This window comes from Ailuropoda melanoleuca, chromosome 1 (genome assembly GCF_002007445.2).
Source record: "Ailuropoda melanoleuca isolate Jingjing chromosome 1, ASM200744v2, whole genome shotgun sequence".
NCBI classification, from domain to species: domain Eukaryota; kingdom Metazoa; phylum Chordata; class Mammalia; order Carnivora; family Ursidae; genus Ailuropoda; species Ailuropoda melanoleuca.
Window position 1 is genome coordinate 111,406,076 of NC_048218.1, and position 20,125 is coordinate 111,426,200.

The window sequence follows — 20,125 nt, forward strand, 5'->3', positions numbered from 1 at the left end:
GCGATGAGCCTGCTTCTTCCTCTCCCACTCCCCCTGCTTGTGTTCCCTCTCTCGCTGGCTGTCTCTATCTCTGTCAAATAAATAAATAAAATCTTCTTAAAAAAAGTTTATTAATCTCAGGTGCTACTGAGTGTGTGATTGGAGGGAAGGATGGTTGGTTTAGCTTTTACTGAGGGCACGTTGGTTGTGGCTCCCCAAATTAAAAATCATACACGTTTTGACTCAGTCATCTCATTGGTACTCCATAAATATAATTACAGAAGTCAGCCAAACGTGCAGGAAACTCAAGATAGTGATGTCCCCAAACAGAAAACCTTGTAAATTTCCCTATGAGGTGATAGGTTGAATAAATTCAATTCTATGGTGGATTATCAGGCACTCTTTAAAAACAACGAGGTGGGTCTATAAGGGCTGATATGAGAAATTGTTTCCAAAAATATTAGTTATGCTTAGGTGTGTGTTTTTTAAGATGTATTTATTTATTTGCATGATCATGCAAGGGGGAGGGGCAGACGGAGAGGGAGAGAGAATCCCTGGCAGGTTCTGCCGTAAGCATGGAGCCCAACATGGGACTCGATCTCACCACCCCGAGATCACCACCTGAGCCAAAACCAAGAGTTGGATGCTTAACTGACTGAGCCACCCAGGCGCCCTGCTTATATATGTTTTTAAAAACGAATTCAGAAAACTGTTCAGAGAATTTTTCCTTTGGGAGTGTATTCTTCTGTACTTTTTGAATTTCCTAACCATGCACATATGTAATTGTAACATCAAAAGTTGTTATATGAGTCTTGGGTCCAAACCATTTTCTGTTTTCTTTATACCTCTCTGTCTTTAAAAGAAAATGGCTATCATATGTTATTTAAATTTTTTTAAACCAAAAAAATTAATTATGTATTTATTCTTCTTAATGCTATCAAGTCATTGTTGACTTTGGGGCACGTTTTCTGTCTTGCACATTTATATTCAGCCAGAATTAATTAGGGAACCCCCCGCCACACGTCCACTCCCATACTTCAGGAAATGATTATTTGTTACAGAGAATGAACAAGATGACCTCAATGATCTGTGGCCTTCTGAGTGTTCTTGACCTCTCTTCCTGGTTTAATTACCATCCTTTGAGGCAGAGGGTGGCCTCCTGCAGACGCTTTCCCTGTTCTCAGGACGTATGATACTGGATTCAGTAATTAGGAGCTTTTCATAATGATGCGCTTTCTGGCATAAGCAATATGACCTCATGAATTGTTTCAGACGGTGATTTCTTTTCTTCCTCTTCTTATTTATTTATTTATATTTTAGAGATTTTATTTATTCATTTGAGAGAGTGAGTGAGAGAGAGCCCACAAGCAGGGGGAGTGGCAGGCAGAGGCAGAGGGAGAAGCAAGCTCCCCGCTGAGCAGGGAGCCCCATGTGGGGCTCGATCCCAGGGCCCCAGGATCATGACCTGAGCCAAAGGCAGAAGCTTCATCCACTGAGCCACCCAGGCGCCCCTCTTTTCTTCTTGACTTCCAGTAGGGATTGAAACCTTTTCCACCTGTGTTTTGTCTTTATGGCTTCTGGCCTCATACACCCAACCCGGATGCATTTAGATGCTGTTTCCTTACAGGGAAGAATTGGGACAGGCAGTTCAAAGAGCAAAGGAACTGAAGAGACAAGAAGTTCATTTTGGTTCAAAGCATTATAACTTGGCGTCTGAAATAACCCTCTTTAGTGTTGGACTGAGCATCCTTAACTTCCTAACCTGCAGATTTTAGGTTTTTGTTCATGCATTATTGAGTGCCCAGCCTGTGTTTGTGTCTGGTTCCACACTTCCGTCTTTGTGGAATGATAGGAGTGGGAGTCCACAGGAGAACATTATCCAAGATAAAAACAAGGGAAGAATGATGGTAATAAGAATAATCTGGTGATTATTGAGGATTTTCTCTTAGTTTTTCACTGGGCTATACCTTGGGTATTTCTTTCTTAAATAAATTCCACGTATCAATGGCAGTTCCTTCTTTTTTTTTTTTTTTTTTTTTACTGTGAAAATTCAAGGCTATGAAATTATCGCAGTCCTGCTCTGTAGCTCTTTCGTTGTCTGTGTGAAGAGATTTGACTCCAATAATCTGAATTTTAGGAATTTGTTCCAATCTCAAGAAAAGAATTCAAAAGAAAGTTATTTATGCATAAAAAAATATTTGTTGTTGAGAGAACGTGCATTTAGTATACCCCTTTGGTAAGAATGTTATGCAATCAGTAAGATGCTAGTTATGAATCGTGTGTGGCAGTACTAGAAAATACTCATAAGGGACGCCTGGGTGGCTCAGTCAGTTGGTGTCCAAACTCTTGATTTCAGTTCAGGTCATAATCTCAGGGTCATAAGATTGAGCCCCGCATTGGGCTCCCTGCTCAGTGCAAAAAAAAAAAAAAGAGAAAATACTCATAAAAAAAAGTTAGTGTATGTGTCACTGGGAAAATGTCTGTTTGGATGGAAAAGGCAGAATGTTAAAGAAATTAGAAAAATATTGGGCACCTCGGTGGCTTAGTCAGTTGGGTGTCTGACTCTTGATCTCAGTTCAGGTCTTGATCTCGGGGTTGTGAGTTCAAGCCCTGTGTTGGGCCCAGCAAGGAGCCCACTTAAAAAAAGAAAAAAAGAAAAATAGTTTACTTGTTGGAATGTGAGAAATATGAATGAAGTTATTTATTTAATTTCTTTTAATGTCATGAAGTCTGCCATAAATAAGAATGTGGAGAAAAAAGAAAGAAACAGACGACATGCCTTTTGGGAGGAGTATAAGGAGCTGAGAGTCATGGGTCTGGATGTGGTGACAAGCGACCTGGGGCCTCCCGTGTGGGCCCCTGTCTCAAATGGGTGTTCTCAGAGATGCGCCGTAGGGATGACAGTGACCTCTTTTAAAGGAGGCCTGCCCTGGCCAGTGTACCAGCCTTCAGGAGAGGGGGGGGCTACCATCATACTTTGCAATTCATTCAAGCTCTAATTTTTTTTTTTAACACCTTCTGCAGGTCCTTTCTCTTGCTGAATTCTTTTGGCCATGTATCCTGTTCATGATTCTGACAGTGCTACGCTTTCAAGAACCTCCCAGACACAGAGACAATTGTAAGTTTTACTTTTGCTGTACTTTTTGAATTACAGACCTCTGGAGAAAAGAAGTGTAGCTCTCTTTCCTCTGATATTTATAGACTCTGAATTCTAAGTGGAATGAATGAATATTTATTGTCATATCACAATAGCTGTATTTCTGGGGGATGTGACAGTAAGCATCAATGTATATTTTTTTTCTCTTAAGAATGATATTCACACATGTCTGCTCCATCAAGCAGATAGATTTATTCCTCTAACTAAACTGCCTTTTTGGGCACAGGTTTATGTGCTATTATAAATATAAAAAGAGTAGAAGAAGAAGTAAAAGTGAGAGAGAAAGGGGCACCTGGGTGGCTCAGTCAGTTTTTGTCCGCCTTTGGCTCAGGTCATGATCCTGGGGTCCTGGGATTGAGCCCCACATCAGGCTCCCTGCTTGGTGGGGAGTCTGCTTCTCCCTCCGCCGTTCCCCATGCTTGTGCTCACTCTCTCTCACTCACTTTCTCTCTCAAATAAATAAAAAAAAGTGGGAGATACATTTCACAGTTTGCCAACATGATGCTAATGGCAATGGTCATTATATGGTGGTGGGGTTGGCGGTGGTGATGATGATGGCAATGATAGTGATGATAGTGATGATGGAGATGATGATGGTGATGATGATGGTGATGATGTGTGATCCTGATGATGATGATAATGGTGGTGATGACAGTGATGATGGTGATGATGACAGAGATGATGATAATGGTGATGATAGTGATGGTAATGAAGATGATGGTGGTGGTGATGATGATGGTGATAATGATGGTGATGATGTGTGATAGTGATGACGATGATGTCATGATGATGGTGATGGTGATAGTGATGATGGTGTTGATGGTATTGATGATGATGGTGATGATGATGGTGATGGTGATAATGGTGATGATGTGTGATCCTGATGATGTCGTGATGATGGTGATGGTTATGATGGTGATGATGGTGTTGATGATGATGGTGATGATGGTGATAATGGTGATGATGATGGTGATGATGGTGATGGTGATAATGGTGATGATGATGGTGATGATGGTGTTGATGGTGATGGTGATGATGGTGATGGTGATAATGGTGATGATGATGGTGATGGTGATGGTGATGATGGTGGTGATGATGATGATGGTGATGATGGTGTTGATGGTGGTGATGGTGATGATGGTGATGTGTGATGATGTGTGATCCTGATGATGGTGATGATGGTGGTGATGATGATGATGTCATGATGATGGTGATGATGATGATGGTGGTGATGATGACAGTGATGGCAGTGATGGTGGTGACACACTGATAACCCATTACTGATTAACTTCCTCTGCTCCAGGAACTTTATCAGAAAGACCCTTTTGTTTATCTGGTTTGAAATCTCAACAGCATTGCTGTTTGTGAAGTGGTGGCCTGTTCTCTTTCTACAAGATTTATGCCACCTGAAATATGGATAATGTGGTTAATTCTGAAAATGTTATATGAATAAAGGGTTATTAAGGAATTGGCTTTATCTAAAATAGCATGTCACTATCCAAAATAATTCTTTTATTTACTCATTTGGTAAGTATGTATTGCGGTCCTGGCTGTGTCCAAGACCTTGTTGAGGATGGAGTAGTGGACAAGGTGTTTTCCCTGTCCTTATAGAGCTTGCTGTTGGGCCAGATGATTACAATCCAGTAGCAAAAGTGTCATGATGAATTCTGCAGAGGGGCCATGTGAGCACAGAGGACAGGTGGCCAAGCCATGTTCAGGAAAGGCTGCCAGGGAATTGGCCTGTGAAACTTTGCTGGACTTAGATGTGCAGGAGAGGAATGATCTGGGCAGAGCGAGCAGCATGGGGCGGGGGGAGTTCCTTATGACCGAGAAGCAGGGATGTGACTGGAGGAGTACCCATCTCAAATCCATCAAAGGCTTTGTTTGAGCTGGAGATGGTCAACTCTTAAAAGCATGGATGAGCCGTAGACCACACAGCATTAAGGCCCGAGGGAAAAGGCCCAAGGCAATAGTGGCAAAATGTTTTTGTGTGATTCAGTTGTAGATAACAGAGCATTAAAAGGACAGTACAATGTCTTGCTAGTTCAGTCCTGGTGGCCACACGGGAAGTGCAGCCTGTGATGTTCCTTGTCTAACCGCTTACACCTGGTCCTTAAGAGTTCATCCGACTGTCCCAACATGGAAGTGGTGAGAGGAGCCCTGGAAATGCTTCTCAGATGTTGGCGCAGATGAGCACTGGTAGGAGGAGAAGGCTTTGTCAGAGCCTCAGAGGGCCAGGAGCCACAATCACTGAAGGACCACACTTTGAAACTCCATCCTGCTGCCCCCCTTAGCTGTGCCGGCATGGGCAAGTGACCTCGCCTTGGAAGTCTCTTCTCCGTAATGACAGCGAATTTTACCTGCTTCCAGAACTGTCCCAAGGACTCAGAAAACCAGTCATGTGCGTGTGCCTAGCACAGGGCTTGGCACACAAGAGATGACCAAGACACATCCGTGCCCCTCCCTCACCCTTCCCGCTGTCCCCACACTAGGTGTTCAGTCTTGGAGACAAAGTACGTCCAGGACTAGAGTCCTCAATCTCTGACCCACTGAGCACCCACTGTGGTGACCACCATTCCTGACATGTCCCTGAAGGAGGGACACAGAAATCATACTAGGGAAACATGCATTTTCTTACTAGCTGGGCTATGAACCCACATCTCTGTCTGGTCTCCTACCTAGCGCACTGGGCCTTGTGTTAGCTAAGAGCTCCATTTGCCCCTCTAGCTTAAAAGCCTGCTCATTCATTTTTCTTTCATTCATTCGTTCATTCACTCATTCATTCATTCTGTCATTTGTTCATTCATTCATTGACTTGCACATCCAATTTTTTTTTTTTTAAGATTTTATTTATTTATTTGACAGAGAAAGAGACAGCCAGGGAGAGAGGGAACACAAGCAGGGGGAGTGGGAGAGGAAGAAGCAGGCTCCCAGCGGAGGAGCCTGATGTGGGGCTCGATCCCAGAATACTGGGATCACACCCTGAGCCGAAGGCAGACGCTTAACGACTGAGCCACCCAGGCACCCCTCGCACATCCAACGTTTAGTGACTGTCTTCTGCATGCAGAGCAATCTGCTGAATGAACCCCCGGGCTTCATGGGTCTCCATGTCTTGGAGAGTACGATCATTTCCCAGACCAAACTAGGTTCACAGGGAAAGCCTTCCGCCAAGGGCCTACGAGCTGCCTCCTGTTAGATCAGTAACTTCCAAGTTGCCTGTGGTCCTCAGCATCTCAACCATTGCTGTCTGTCCATCAGGGGCGTGGAGGGCGGGTAGGGCGGGGGGTGCAGATGAACCGCACTTGATCGAGCCAGGCGCCTCGTTGTGGCAACATTTGTCCTGAAAACCCTTGGATCCTATCTGGTTTTTCTAAACTTCTTTGTGTTAAATGATCTTTAACAACTAGGCTTAAACGTTTAAGAATCCGAGGTGTACTAGACTGAAAATTTTGCCCAAACTAAAAACTCCTAAATCTTCGTGTGAGATGAGAAGAGGTTTCTATCTGTATTCTTCCTGCCCGCGCCTTGTTTACAAAGGACTGTATCTGGAGGCCTGGCTGGGGAAGGGAGCCAGGAATACAGCGATGTGGTGACTCTTGCAGCTCTAAGGCCAGGCAGAACCACAGTGCCTTGAAGTGTGCGTGCGGAACGGGAGGAAGGTGCTCCATACGAAGGCTTTCTTCCTTTCCCCTCTCCCTTGCTCTTTTCTTTGAGTGCTCAGACCTTTATTTTTTTATTTTTTATTTTCTTAAAGATTTAATTTATTTATTTGACAGAGAGAGAGGGAGAGAACACAAGCAGGGGGAGCAGCAGAGGGAGAGGGAGAAGCAGGTTCCCCACTGAGCAAGGAGCCCAATGCGGGGCTCGATCCCAAGACCCTGGGATCATGACCTGAGCTGAAGGTAGACGCTCAACCAACTGAGCCACCCAGGTGCCCCCAAGCCTTTAAATTAATTACAGGATTAATAATATAATAACACCATCTTAGATACTATAGGTATTAATGTCTGCTCCTAGTTGTATGGACTCCTCTCTTTCTTGCGTCTACACTCAGGTTTTTTGCAAGCCCGGGATCTGCCCAGCCGAGGTGTCTTCCCCTTTGTCCAGGCCCTTCTCTGCAACACCGGGTCAGCCTGCAGGAACATGAGCTACGCGGAGCTCTTGGAGCGCCATCTGCGGTAAGAGAAACACAAGCATCCTCTTCAGAATTCATGCGAACAGGCACGATGCATTTAGCAAAGCCTCAATAATTTGGGAGAGGTCAGAGAGCAAACACACTGGAGAATTTATAGTTACAGGAAAATCAGTTGCGTTAAATGCAGACTCATGTAAGAATGTCTCCAGCTAATGACTGGTTTCGGTAGGAGGTCTTTCCACTGCTGGTCTGGGAACCACAAAGTGACTGCTGATTTGCAAATGTCACTTGAGTGTAAGTTTGTTTCCTGTAGATTAAAAGTCTGGCTTCAAATAACTTGTTTGACCAACAATGCATTTTGGTGCCAAATGCCACCGAACCAGTGTTTGTGAGAGCCTGCTGGGCTGTTTCTGACCAGGTGGGCTGTTTCTGACCAGAATCCTGTTCGCAGATGAGGTCAGGTGAAAATGGTGGTCATTGATTGCCTTCTTGTTGACTTACACGGGGCAGGTGGCTCTTCCGTGTGCCAAGGCAACCCGTTTAGTAGCCTGGGGAGCCGTCAGTCAGCATCGAAGACCACAGAGAGAGCCTCTGTGTTTCCTGTGAGAAGAGTCAGAATAAAGGGGGTTTGACTTTGAGGATCCTGAATGTTCTAGAAGCTTCTCTCACTGGAGGTAGAGATGATGGGAGGGGCTAATGGTTCGACTATGCCAGGCATGAAAGATCTGGGTTTGGTTTCATCTGTGGCTCCTGGCGATGGATAATCTAAGACATGGGAAGCTAAATAAAGCATGGTAACATATCCGATCTTCATCTTTCGACTCCAGTTACAAGAGGAAAACAGGAAGTTTCCGGATCATTTTGGACACATCTGGTACAATGTTTATCCATGGTGCTTCTAGATATTTTTGAGACAGGTAATCTAAAAGTACGATATAAAGAAAATGGTTTAGGAACCATCTGAAGTCATAACCCCGAAATAGTCAATGGTCCTTTTGTGCGTGCGGCACGTATGAAAGTATAAAAGCTTTAGTAAAAGCCTCTTTCTGGGAAGTTGAGGAGGGCTCGAGCTTGCCAGCATGTCCTCCCCAGGGCTCCCCTGATCTCTCCCTCCCTCAGAACGGACATTGAGGTACTGTCAAAATATGAAGTTAGGCTTTGCCCCCAAACAATGGTCCTGCTCCTGTTTACTTCTGGGCATCTGTGCATGTTTCTTGACCCCTCTGAACCTTGGGTTCTCATTTACCTGCCTCCAGCGTCGTGAGTTTGGAGGACAAAATCTGTGAGACACCTAACACCATGCGTGGCCCGGTAGTGATATCAAGTTCTCAGTCCTCGCCTATAACCATGAGAGACTATGGTTCCTCATCAGGAAATAGCCGTCTTCTTCCCTCCTGTGCCCCCCACTTCCCTACCCCCTCCTCACTTTGCTGAAGCTCAGGGATTCCCAAACCCGAAGACAGTGTTTCACATCCCATCCTGGGGGCCGGCTGTGCCTGGCAGGGGTAGCAGGAAGCTGTGGATGTCAAGGCCAAGAATGAAATGCCTCTCGGCGTCTACAGGTGCCCAAGGTCTGACAGGTGCAAAGTGAGTCAGGAAAAGACACTTGCAAGCAATGATGGGGATGGACACGGGGAGCGAGTCTCCCATCTCGGGACCTGCCACTTGACGCATGGTGCTGCTGGCTTTTTCCCATAGCGGTTCAGATATTTGACCCTCAAAGCCGCGCAAAGACTCCCTTCTGATCGCTCTGCGGGAGCTGGCTCGGCTTGCACATATCAGAGAACCAAAGTGTCCATTTCAAGTCTCTTTAAACATTATCACCCTGCATTTAGTGTGTGAATTTCCGCGCCCTTTGTCATGCCCCAGGGGAACGTTCACTCTGGGCAGAAACCCCACACTTCATCTGCTGTAGGACATGAGTATGAAAATCGACTTCCTTGTTCGTGGCTTTGTGGGGAGCTTGCCCTTGGCTCCGACAAGAGGATCTCAGGACCCCGCGTGAGTCATTCCTGCAAGCGGATTAAGTGGATGTTCTCACCATGTCAGGAATCATTCCTGTGTTTTTAAGGCAAAGCTGCGGCACAAAAGCAAATCTCATGCCCACGTGCCCGTTGCCCCCTCTCTCCATGGCTGACTCCGTAGTGGACACCGTGCACCCTGGACTGTGTTCACTCTGGCGTGGGATGCCCTCCCCTCCTGCGGTCCTCACTGCCCTCCTGTCGGCTTTGTCCTGTTTCTTGCTTCTCAGGTCCACCCCCAGCCCTTGAGGATGCCCTCCTGTCCCTCCTGCTCTGTGGTCTCACTTCCTGCCCCTCCTCCCAGCTTCTGGGTTTGCAATGCACATTTGCACACTGTCCTGCGTGTTGTCCCCATTCCCATCTTTCCACTTTTGTCCATTCCGGAGTCCTTTACAAGTAGCCGAACCCTTGATCTCCTTCCGAGGCAGTTAAGAGTTCCATCCTCGTCCCTTGAAAGGATGGAGGTCACGGGATGTGCATGAGTATGGGCGCTCGAGGAGTTCAGAAGGATTCTGTCCGTGCTTATGGCCCCGTCTGTCCTTCTGCCCTCACACGCCTCTGTCCCCGCCCCCTCATGCTGTCCCGCCTCCAGCCTTCGCATGGTCAGGCTGCCCCCTCTGTGGTCACAGGTCCCCCTCCCCTGGAAACCCTGGCCCCTAAGCAGCTTCCTCTGTGGCCCCCCCATTGCATGCAGTGTTAGCAGTGGTTCCTTCCGGACGCTCTCACCCCCTGGACCTGTTCCACCAGACCAGGGGCTCCTGGGGTTGATCCCATTCCAGACTCTTTGGGTCCCCACCCCCCTCGTGACCTTGGAAAAGAAGGGGCACCATTAGGGTGTTTGGAGACGGGAGCATCAGGACGCCCTTCTTGGTGTCACCGACGTCTCCCCTCGCAGGCCCAGCTGGAGGGTTCTGGCCTCTGCACTGACGGACCCGGGATTTTCTCATTTTTTCTATCAGGCTACAACTGTGGCCCTGATTTCAGCTTCTTCTCCTTCAGTCCCCTCCTTTCTCCTTTACAGTTTCCTCTGTAAAGAGCCAGGGAGGAAAGACGGGTCCACATGGTCCTGGGGCTTATGTCTAGGCCCCTTTCCGGAGCTTAGCCAAGAGCGGCTCAGCACGAGTGGACGGATGCCAGTCTGAGTGCTCAGGCCACCTGGCCCACCAGGAAGTTCTCCCCATGACGCGGTCACCCCGATGTCCCTGTGTACCCCACACAGCTTTCCGGGGTTCCTTCCCTGAGTACTCTCTGTGCCCAGCAGAGCTGCCTCTCAGTGGAACACAAGAGAACGTGGGGAATCAGGTGTGTTCTGCTAGCTTTTGTTTGTAAATTTCTCCCCCAGTAAACCTTGTTTTATTTGTATGCTATGTTAATACCCAGTTTTTTTTTTAAGATTATTTATTTATTTATTGGAGAGAGAGAGAGCGCACAAGCAGGGGGAGCAGCAGGCAGACAGAAGAGGGAGAAGCAGTCTCCCCGCTGAGCAGGGAGCCTGATGCGGGACTCGATCCCAGGACCCTGGGATCATGACCTGAGCCAAAGGCAGACGCTTAACCAACTGAGCCACCCAGTCGCCCCAATATACATTCTCTTCCAAGTAGTTTTGTCTTTCACGCTTAAGTATCGCACTCATCTGGGCTTTGTGTGTCTGGATGGGGTAAGGATGATCCAGTTGCTACTGTTTTCCCATTTGGGTAAGCGATTGTTTTAGCCCCATTCACGGAGCCCACTGATCTGCAGTGGGACTCCCCATGGCCATTAGGCTTTCCTTGGTGCCCGGGGGGCTCCCGACCCTTCTAGATCCAGCCAGCCTGGCCTGCACCTCATGGCTTTCTTCCTGGAGCTCTCCAGCGTGTTCATGTCTGACAGGGCAAACCCTCCTACCCTGCTTTTCTCCTGTAGGGAAGTCTTGGTGCTTCCTTATTCATTTTACAAACTCGTCAAGGTCAGCGAGAAAATTCTGCTGGGTTTTTGATGGGAGTCGCGTGGAATCCCACAATCGCGATGAGCATCTCTCCGCGTGGCTCGTTGATATTTTCCCGTGAAGGCCATGGATACCTTTCCTCAAACTTTTTCCTACTTACCGTGTATTTTTTGTTGTTATTGCAAATGGCATCTTTTTAAAAGTTACGCTCTGTCATTGAGTTTCCCTCGTGCACTGGAAATACAATTAACTTTCAAAACCCATCCCTGACCTATACAATGATCAATAATAAGTAAGAGTCCGGGGAGTTTTGGCATGTTGGTTTAGCTAGGCAGCCGCCACGGTGATGGGGCTGGAGAAGGTTTCCATTACCCCCCAGCGCTCTGAGCCCCCTCTCAGGACAACCTGCCGCCCGCCCCCCCCCCCTTACAGACCCAGGAACAGCGTACCTGCTTGCTGCTGTCCCGACTAGATTCAGATTTGTCTTTTTAAGAACTTCATGCCCAAGATATATCTTTGCTGTCTGGCATGGTTCACCCAGCAAAATGTTTCAGGATGTAAGCATGCGCCGTGCAGGTGCACCCAGGGGTCGTGTTTCCGCACGATGGAGGCGCTATTCAGTCCTAAAACAAGGGTAACATAATTATAAAGTGGGTTCGGGATTCCAAACTCAATGACATTGCAGCACGTGATGAACTTGGCTTCTTACAGGGCTCGCAGAGCAGAACACAAGAGGAGCCACACAACAGACGAATGCAGGGGCAGGGAGTTCACCAGGCAGATGGGAAGTCGGTCTGTGGGGGGCACACTGCACGGTGTAGACACGCCCCATCCTGTTTACATCCTGTTTATGCATTCACCGCTCATGGATGGGCATGCCATTATCTCCAGTGGCGGCTACTTAGGTGGAACCCCGCTGTAAATTTGAAGACTGTCTTTGTAGAGAGTGGAGTTGCTGGGATAGGGGTTTCGTGGGTTTTTCCACACTGTTTCCCACAACGTTTGTGCAATGTTCCACTCCTCACGTCTGTGTACGAGGGATCCAGGCGCTCCACGTTTTGCCAAAACTTGGTGTTTGGTGTCTCCTTACTTTTGGCCATTCTCATGGGGAGTCGTGTTATCTGAGTGTAGTTTTGATTGTATTTGTCTAATCGTGAATGATGTGACCATATCATGATTTATAAGAAATAGGTATGTGGTCTGAATGAATATTCCTCTTGGTGCTTGGTCTTCATCCCCGGTTTCTGGGTTTCTGGCTCACCGCCCCCAAATCCCTGGGCATTTCCTAAATGCTCAGGATTTAGCACTCATGTCTTTGTTATGGTAATGATGGTGAATCTCGGACCCCTCCCCAGGGCTGGGGGTGGGGTGGGTACTGGCTGTCTGGCGAACTAACCTGGTGATTAGAGGGGTGGAACTTTCAGGCTCCGCTTCCCTCCCCGCCCCCCACTTCGCAGGAGGGGTGAGAGGCTCAAGGTTCAATCAACCAATGGCCCATGATTTAATCAACCCTGCGCTTTTAAGGGGGTCTTATGAAAAGCCAAAAGGATGGGGTTAGAGAGCTTCCAGGTTGGTGAGCACACGTGGAGCTTGGGGACCCTGGTGCCTGGGGAGGCATGAGAGCCTTGCGCCCCCTCCCCAGAGCTCCCCTGGGGCAGCTCTTCTGTCTGTTGATTCACATCTTTCCTCATATCCTTTAGTAAACTGGTAAACGTGTTTCCCTGAGTTCTATAAGTCATCCTAGCTAATTAATCAACCCTAAGGAGGGGAGCATCGGAGCCTGCAGTGTGCAGCCGGTGGGTCAGGAGCACGGACAACAGCCCACGCTGGCGTCTGGAGAGGGGTTGGATGGTGCTGGGGGACTGAGCCCTTCGCGGGGCCTGTGTGTGTGGGGGGTCTGGCGCTGTCTCTGGGTAGATGGTGTCAGAAGTGAGTTGGATCCCTGGACAGCCTGCTGGTGTCTGACAATTGCTTGCTGTTGTGGGGGGGGCGCTCCCCACGTTGGAATTGGGTCTGGGAACCGTAAGAGAGATGGTGAATTATCTTTTCATGTATTTATTGGCCGTGTGAACTTCGCGTGTGTGACATGTTTGGTCAAATCTTTTTACAACTCATCGCTGAATTTTAAGCTTTGTTTTTATTGAACTCTTAGAGTTCTTTACATATTCTGGATACAAGTCTTTTATCAGAAAGAGGTATCATGAATATTTTCTTCCTGTTTCTGACCTGTCTTTTGAAGAACAGCAGATGCTTTTTTGTTCTGGTTTGGTTTGGTTTGGTTTGTGCTTTTTGTGTTGTTTTATGCCGTTGAAGGTCTTGAAGATGTCCTCCTAGAGGAAAGAAGGTTTTCTTCTTTTAGGGGTTTTCACTTAGGTTTTTGTTAAGGTGCATGATCCAGTTTGAGTTAATTTTTGCACGGGATGTGGGGCCTGCGTTGGGCTTCATCTGCTTATGGGAGCTCAGTTGTGCTAGTAGGGTTTGTTGAACAGAGGATCCTATGCCCATCAAACTATGTTGGTTCCTTTGTTGAGAGCCAGTTAATCCAATAATCATGTGGTAGTTGCGTTCCTGTGCTGTCCTATTTTAGTGATCCTATGACTTCCCTCGGGCAGATATCCTCAGTAACCATCGCTGTAGAGAAAGTCTCAAAATCAGGCGATATAAGACCTTCATCTTTTTTTTTTTTTAAAGATTTTATTATTTATTCGACAGAGATAGAGACAGCCAGCGAGAGAGGGAACACAAGCAGGGGGAGTGGGAGAGGAAGAAGCAGGCTCCTAGTGGAGGAGCCTGATGTGGGGCTCGATCCCATAACGCCGGGATCACGCCCTGAGCCGAAGGCAGACGCTTAACCGCTGTGCCACCCAGGCGCCCCTATAAGACCTTCATCTTAATTATGTTTTCAAAATTATTTTACCTCTTCTAGCTCTTGAATTTCCATGTAAACTTTATTTTATTTATTTGTTTATCAGAGAGAGAGAGAGAGCACAAATGGGGAGCAGCAGGCAGAGGGAGAAGCAGACTCCCCGCTGAGTAGGGAGCCCAATGTGGGACTCTATCCCGAGACCCTGGGATCATGACTTGAGCTGAAGGCAGACACTTAACCAACTGAGCCACCCAGGCGTCCCCTGTGTAAACTTTAAAATCAGCTTGTTTATTCTTACAAAAAAACCCTGCTGGGATTTTGATTGAATTACATTGAAAATAAAGCCTTCTAGAGATTTAATTCACATACCATAACATTGACCCTTAATTAAGGTATGCAATTCAATAGTTTGTACTGTATTCACAGAGTTGTGCAACGATCACCACTATTTTAGAACAGTTTTCATCATTCCAAAAAAACTGCAAAAGACAAAAAAAAACAAGCCACCTGCATCCATTAACATTTACTCCCATTTTCTCCCCATCTCCCCGACTCCTAGCCTGCATATCCACTAACCTCCTTTCTGGCTCTAGAGATTTGAGTGCTCTGGAGATCTCAGAGACGGAATTAGGCAATTTATGGGTGTTTCCGTAACTGGCTTCTTCAGCCTCAAGTGACATCTCGAAGGTTCGTTGCAGGTGGCAAGTGTCAGTCCCTTCATTCACTTTCGGGACTATATTCCATTGTGTAGCTTACCTACAGTCTGTTCATCTGTTCGTAAGCTGATGGTCCTTTGAGTTGTTTCTACATTTTGGCTGTTGTGAGTTACACCGCTACGAACATGGGTACACAAGTTCATGTCTATGGGAGGTCAGATGGTGACTCTGTATTTAATGTTTCAAGAAACTCCTTGTTTCCAGGATGGCTTCACCTCTCCCCCCACCGAGCTGCAGTGTATGATGGTTTAGTCGATCCACATCCTCCCCAGTGCTTAGAGTGTAGCCATCCGGGTGGGTGTGAAGTGACGTCTCTTTGGGGCTTTGATTTACATTTCCCTGATGGTTCATGATCTTGATGAACTTGAACTTGGCCATCTTATTATTATTATTATTTTTAAAAGTAGGCTTCATGGAGGGGGGTGGGGGAATGGGATAGACCGGTGATGGGTAGTAAGGAGGGCACGTATTACATGGTGCACTGGGTGTTATACACAACTAATGAATCATCGAACCTTGCATCAGAAACCAGGGATGTACTGTCTGGTGACTAACATGATGTAATAAAAAACCATTAAAATAAATAAATAAATAAAAGTAGGCTCCATGCCCAATGTAGAGCTTGAACTCACAACCATGAGGTCAAGCGTTGTTCCCTTAACTGAGCCACCCAGGTGACCCTGTTTAAAAAAAAATTTTTTTTTTTTAAGGATTTTATTTATTTGACAGAGATAGAGACAGCCAGTGAGAGAGGGAACACAAGCAGGGGGAGTGGGAGAGGAAGAAGCAGGCTCATAGCGGAAGAGCCTGATGTGGGGCTCGATCCCATAATGCCGGGATCACGCCCTGAGCCGAAGGCAGACGCTTAAGCGCTGTGCCACCCAGGCGCCCCTAAAAAATTTTTAATAGGGACAATCACTGCTAGTGGCTTTGTAATATATCTCTCAGGATTTTTCGCATACACGATCATGCCATCCAGAAATACAATTTTACTTCTTGCTTTTCTTGCCTGGATGCTTTTTCTTAGAAAGTGTAATGTGTTCTTGTTTACCTACTTTGTCTCTGTTCAACTTTAGATCACTGATTTTAGACCTTTTCTAATGTAAAGATTAAAGCTTCGTATTTCTTTCTGTGCACTGCTTTACGCCGTCACAAATTTCGATATGATGTATTTTCATTTTCAGTAAGTTCAAAGTATTAACTGAATGCCACTGTGGGTTCTTCTTTGACGGGTGGGTTATTTGTAGGTCAGATACTTGATTTCTAAATATTTGAAGATTAATCCTTAAATCTTTTTATTACTAATTTATATGTAATTCCTCTGTGGTCAGAGAACGCTACGTGATTGAGGTCTTTTTAACTCTGTTGAGGCTCGTATTATGGCCGTAGCCTATGCTCTCCTTTGATGAATATTTAACATCAACCCAAAGAAACGATTTGCCTTCTGCTGGTGGGTGGGATGTTGTGCGAGTCTTCAACACCTTTACTGATTTTCTGTCTCTTGTTTTATAAATTAACAAGAAAGGAACCGAAGTCTCCAATCATAATTGTAGATTGTTCTATTTTTCTGTTCAGTTCTCTTGGTTTTTGCTCCGTTTACTTCCAAGCTCTGGTGTTAGCGCACACACGTTCGGACTCATTGACTCATTTCACGTGACCTAACGATGTTGTACAATGACATATATTATGCATAGAATGTGTTTTATCGTATATGCAACAACTGAGATGCATAACACACTATATATTATAGAAGGATATGGAATCTCTTTCTCCCTGGTTATAGTCCATGTTTTGAAGTCTGTCGTGTTTGATATTTATGCAGACGTAGTAGTTTTCTTTGGCTTAGTGTCTCATGATAGATCTTTTCCCATCGTTTAACTTTTTGGCTGTCTGTGTCTTTTTTTTTTTTTAAAGATTTTATTTATTTATTCGACAGAGATAGAGACAGCCAGCGAGAGAGGGAACACAAGCAGGGGAAGTGGGAGAGGAAGAAGCAGGCTCATAGCGGAGGAGCCTGATGTGGGGCTCGATCCCATAACGCCGGGATCATGCCCTGAGCCCAAGGCAGACGCTTAACCGCTGTGCCACCCAGGCGCCCCGTCTGTGTCTTAAACAATTTACAGTTTATACAGCATATAGGTGGTTCCTGCTTTATTATCCAGTTGACAATCTTTGCTGTTTAATGTATGGACTGTTTATATTTAATATATTGGAGTTCCGTATTGGCACTTGCTTTCTGCTTTTATTGTCTCTTCTGCACCCTGGTTTTCCTCTTTGTTGCCTTTTATATGTAAATAGAGTATTTTTCATTTCACTTCCTACACTATTGACTTACTAACGCTAGCATTTTGCTATATTTTTCTACTGACTTTGGCCGTTTCATAGCTGTGTATGTGTATCTGTAGGAGTGATTTCTAGAAGCAGAATTGCAAGGCAAGAGAGGAATACATTTTTTAAAAAAGATTTTATTTATTTGAGAAAGAGAGCACAAGCAGGTGGAGGGACAGAGGGAGAAGGAGGAGTAGACTCCCCACTGAGCGAGGAGCCTGATGCGGGACTTGATCCCAGGACCCTGAGATCATGACCTGAGCTGAGGGCAGACGCTTAACCCACTGAGCTGCCCAGGTGCCCCAAGAGATGAATACATTTTTAATTTTGATGGTGTTTTCCAAATGCTCATTTATGAGGATTATAACATTCTGCATTCTGTCTTCCAAGATGTGAGGATAGCTTTTTCCCCATGCAGAGACCAGGAGAGGTCTGGTTGAAATTCCACATTTCTGTCAGGAAACTGATGAGAAACGATACATCAGTGCAGTTTTATTTGCTTTTTTCTTATTATGGGGATGTTGAGCCTATTTCTATATCTCCATGTACAATTTATACTTATTTTCCTATGAAATGTTTATTCATGTCCTTTGTCTGTTTTTTTCCTCTTGATTCACTGTTTTTCTTCTTGATATCCAGAGGCTCTTTACATATTAAGGGCTTGTATATAAGTTGTCATATTAGTTGTAAATATTCTCAACTGAGTTTGTCATTTATTTTTTGACTTTATTTTTTAACTTTCATCTTGAAGTGATTATAGACCTGAAAGAGTTGTAAAATGGTTTATTGAGTTCAGTTTCCTCAAATAGTGACATCCTCTGTAACTCTAGGATGACATCAAAACCAGGAAATTGACATAGGTACCATTGTTAAGTAGACTATAGGTCTTATTCTGTTTTCATCAGTTCTACACCCACTCATTTGTGTGCGTGTGTGTGTGTGTTGCTATACAGTTTGACCTCTTGCATAGGTTCATGTAACCACCATCACAATCAATATATATCTTGATTGTGTTCAGTCAATATTTTGTATTGGTTTGATCAATGCCCAGACAATGCCCACGCTCTCCCTGTGTAGCTGTGGTCACCCCTCCATCCTCATCTTGTCCCCAGCAAGTTCTAGTGTGTTCTGTGCTTCCATACTCTTCTCCTTTGCAGATATAATTGTATGTAAGTTATATTATGCATAATCATGCAGAATGCAGACAAATTTATGTAAGGTTACATAAGTTGAACTCTACAGAATGTAACTTTAGGAGATCGGTTTGTTGTTTTTCACGGAACATAATGCTCTTAAGTGCCATCCATCTTGTTGAGAGTGCCGAATGTTCATTCATTTCTTTTTTTTAAAGATTTTATTTATGTGACAGAGAGAGAGAGTGTACAAGGGATAGAGAAGCAGAGGGAGAGGGAGACGTATGTTCCATGCTGAGCAGGAAGCCTGATGTGGGACTTGATCCCAGGACCCTGAGCCAACGGCAGCTGTTCAACCCACTGAGCCATCCAGGTGCCCCAAACTGTTGGTTTTCTAACTGTGTTTTGTGAGGTCCTCATTCTGTCACTCGGGACCTGTGTCCCTCACCAGAAGTCTGACTACGGACTGAGTTCTGGTCTCTCCAGCAAACCCGGAAAACAGGATGTGACCTCTACATCTCAGGGGCCAGGGAGGAGTCTCGGGTGTGAAGCAAGCAGGGGGAACCCAGAATGTGCTGGGGACCGAGATTCACATCTCTACATCACTCACCACCAACACATGTGGTCCGGAGTCGGCATTAATTTTTGGAAGAGACTGAAACAGAGAGAAGATTTCTTGCTCTTCTGTCCTCAGGTGGGGGTGCCTCAGACTTGGCCCCTCCTTTTTAGCCCAGACCATGGCAAGTTCAAGGCTGGCCTTGCAACACCTGCCCTGTGCTAGGAGGGAGAGTGGCTTGCGGCCACGCAGGTGACTTCCACATATTTCCTCTTTAACCCCCGGGAAAACGAATAGGATGAGAGCAACCCAAAGCAGTGTTCCTAGAATTACTTTTGCCTTTGGATCTAGTTGTCTTTCTTCTTTCTTTCTTTCTTTCTTTCTTTCTTTCTTTCTTTCTTTCTTTCTTTCGATTTTATTTATTTGAGACAGAGAGATCACGAGTGAGAGATCATGAGCAGGGGGGAGGGATAGAGGGAGAAGCAGGCTCCCCACTGAGCAAGGACCCTGACCCAGGACCCTGAGATCACGACCTGAGCCAAAGGCAGATGCTCAACTGACTGAGCCACCCAGGCGCCCCTGGATCTGGCTGATTCCGTAAGAACCTTTGGTCTTTTTTGTAAACTGGTAAGGAAAAATCACACAGATGGTGATAGAAACACTTACTATATTCCTTTATCTTGCTTGCCTGTCCCTGCAGCTCTTACTTTGAAAACGAGTCCTATCCCAGAGTCAGGTGGCTTAGCTCTGCCTGTCATTCTTATTTACACACAGCTGGGTGCTGGACTCTGGGCTGAGGCCTTACACACCTTCCCGCTGCTACCCCCCACCAACCCTGTTAGGTGGATAATATTAGGGTCCTGTTTTAAAGAGGATTTTCTGGGACGCCTGTGTGGCTCAGTCGGTCAAGCATCCCACTCTTTTTTTTTTTTTTTTTACATTTTATTTATTTATTTGACAGAGAGAGAGACAGGCCAGCGAGAGAGGGAACACAGGCAGGGGGAGTGGGAGAGGAAGAAGCAGGCTCCCAGCGGAGGAGCCTGATGTGGTCTCGATCCCAGGACTCCGGGATCACACCCCGAACCGAAGGCAGATGCTTAATGACTGAGCCACCCAAGCGCCCCAAGCATCCCACTCTTGATCTCAGTTCAGGCTATGATCTCAGGGTCATGAGTTCGAGCTCTGTGTTCCACACTGGGTGTGGAGCCTACTTGAAAAAAAAATGTAGTGAAGAGGATTTTTCAAGGGAGACAGTGGTTGAGAAACACTCTGAACCCAGGGGAACCCTCAGTGGGGAAACGGAGGGGTGG

The 20,125-nt window shown here is 46.0% G+C and overlaps 1 protein-coding gene across 3 annotated transcripts in view; it reads left to right on the forward strand.

Moving 5' to 3' along the window:
* ABCA13 (ATP binding cassette subfamily A member 13) overlaps positions 1–20,125 on the forward strand; it is a 384,829-nt gene that overhangs the window by 24,048 nt on the left and 340,656 nt on the right. For all 3 annotated transcript variants that reach the window (XM_034665342.1, XM_034665320.1, XM_034665331.1), the window contains 2 exons: positions 3,004–3,097; positions 7,191–7,314. In XM_034665342.1, coding sequence (XP_034521233.1) covers positions 3,004–3,097; positions 7,191–7,314 — 218 coding nt within the window. The remainder of the gene's footprint in view (positions 1–3,003; positions 3,098–7,190; positions 7,315–20,125) is intronic.